Here is a 2,500-nt window from a genome sequence, read left to right on the forward strand (position 1 = left end):
TTGAATTCACGCTTGCGGGAAGACGACGGCGATGTGGGTGAACGCCAAAGGTAATGTTTTTGCATCATGAGGTGATTGTGGTTAATTTATTTTGGTTTTCTGTTCTGTTTTGTCATTTTTTTCATGTTTACGGTTAACTGGCGCCTGATTCTACCGTTGACAGGACTGGTTAGCTACATGACCCAGTCGCATTTAACATTATATACATTATATTATATATTGTACATATATATATACACACATAAGCAAACCTATATATACATATATATATGCATAGATATATAATATATACACATATACATGTATATACATGTATATACATTTATATATGTATATATACACATTAATATATACATTTATATAAATGTGTATATACATACATATATATATATATATATATATATATATATATATATATATATATATATATATATATATATATTACACGGTGCGTGTGGGTTTGTGTGTAATATATAATAGTTATAAGAATACACACAGACATACATATACATGCATGTATATATACATACATACAAAGTATATACGTGTATATACATACATATATGTGTATGTATATATACATATATATTATACATATATGTATACACATATATGTATAGACACACACACACACACATACACACACACACACACACACAAACACACACACACACATGCACACACACGCGCGCGCACCTCTACACGTACGCACACATATCATATATATATATCATATATATAATATATATATTATATATAATATATATAAACAAAAAAAAAATCAATAATCCTATGTTTAGGTGTATGTATATTACATACACCTAAACATAGGATTATTGATTTTTTTTTTGTTTATATATATTATATATAATATATATATTATATATAATATATATATTATATATATGATATATATATATGATATGTGTGCGTACGTGTAGAGGTGCGCGCGCGTGTGTGTGTGTGTGTGTGTGTTTGTGTTTGTGTGTGTGTATGTGTATGTATGTGTACGCAAGGGCATGTGCGTGAAGAAGTGCGTACGTGTGCGTGCGTACGAAAACCGTAAAAATCGAAAACCTTCGGTTAAATCTTCCAGTTTTGACGTCATACCTGTAGTGCGCCCACTGTGGTTACGTAATTAGAGGCCGCACAGGTGCACCGGAATCGTCAACTGCCGAAGGAACAGATGAACGCCGGTTTGCACTTCCTATTACGCTGTATCTGTCGACCTTTCGTTGTGTGTCTGTCTCCTTTCCCTACTCATTTTGCTTTATTATTATCATCATTATAATTATTATCATTATTATTATTGTTGTTGTTGTTTCTGGTTTCCGTTTTGATCTTTTTTCTCTTCTAATATTCGTTTTTTTTCTTCTTCTTCTCGTTTTATCTTCGTCCAAAAATTCTGCTCTTTTACTAAAACCACCTTGATTTTATTGACATTTATTTAGTATAACGCTGATAATGATGACAATAATGCTACTTGTTACTAAAATCGCATTAATGATGATATTCAGCTCTTGTCTCGTAAATAGCTGGACAAGATCCTTTTCAGTAATGATGATAAAGTTAGTCGGCATGGGAATAATACTGTTTTTGAAGAAAGACAACATGCTTACTTTCTAAAGTTCTTATGTCCTAATCTCTAATGAATTCAGACTCTTAACACTGTGAATTATGGCTGATTATGTTGGGTCTATTATCATGATCTTAATTGGTTATTGCTATGACTCAAAAAATCATGATCAAATAGCCATTGCTATCATTCGTAATGTTTTCTATGCTATCCCTGGTACATTTCTATAGCTAGTGTTATTACTATCATTATCGTTATAATTCTCATTATCATTATGGACACCTTGTCCATTATCTCTACCATTAAAATCTAAGATTATATATCATTGGTACGAGAGAGGTCATTAATATTCCATCACAATAGATACATCAGAGTCTGACGATATTATCCTCTTTTTTTTCTTTTATTGTTATCGCAGCTTCACTTAATGAGGTGTGTGCTTTTGTGTCTAAGGGGGGGGGGGGAGGGTGACGGATCTAACATCAATATTCTCTTTAAAGGAGAAAAGAAAAGAGCAAATGTGATTAATATATATTTTTTTATTTCGTTATTCCATCTCCCAGCTACATGCTAAAACAAAATCGTTACATACAAAGGAGTGGTGGATGTAAAACCGATGATTATTAATCATTTTTAAAAATCTTTTATACAGTCAAATGAAATTTCTATAAGATTTCAAAGACACTTAACTCTCGATTGTCGTGAGTGATTTCAACGCAGCATCAAGAAATAATCATCTGTGTTTCTCACTCAATCTCTCTCTCTCTCCCCTCCCCATCTCTCTCTGTCTTCCCTCTCCCTCCTCTCTCTCTCTCTCTCTCCCTCTCTCACCCCTCTTTCTCTCTCTCACCCCTCTTTCTCTCTCTCCCTCTCTCTCACCCCTCTTTCTCTCTCTCTCTCTCTCTCTCTTTCTCTTGAGAATAA

General features: G+C 32.8%; 1 protein-coding gene across 1 annotated transcript in view; it reads left to right on the forward strand.

Annotated features, from left to right (window-relative positions):
- Positions 1 to 2,500, forward strand: part of LOC119580672 — a gene marked incomplete in the record, with an annotated part of 24,818 nt that overhangs the window by 141 nt on the left and 22,177 nt on the right. The window contains 1 exon segment of the mRNA XM_037928772.1: positions 1 to 50. This exon segment is cut by the window's left edge and continues 141 nt beyond it. Coding sequence (XP_037784700.1) covers positions 32 to 50 — 19 coding nt within the window.

This window comes from Penaeus monodon, chromosome 2 (genome assembly GCF_015228065.2).
Source record: "Penaeus monodon isolate SGIC_2016 chromosome 2, NSTDA_Pmon_1, whole genome shotgun sequence".
Taxonomy (NCBI): Eukaryota; Metazoa; Arthropoda; class Malacostraca; order Decapoda; family Penaeidae; genus Penaeus; species Penaeus monodon.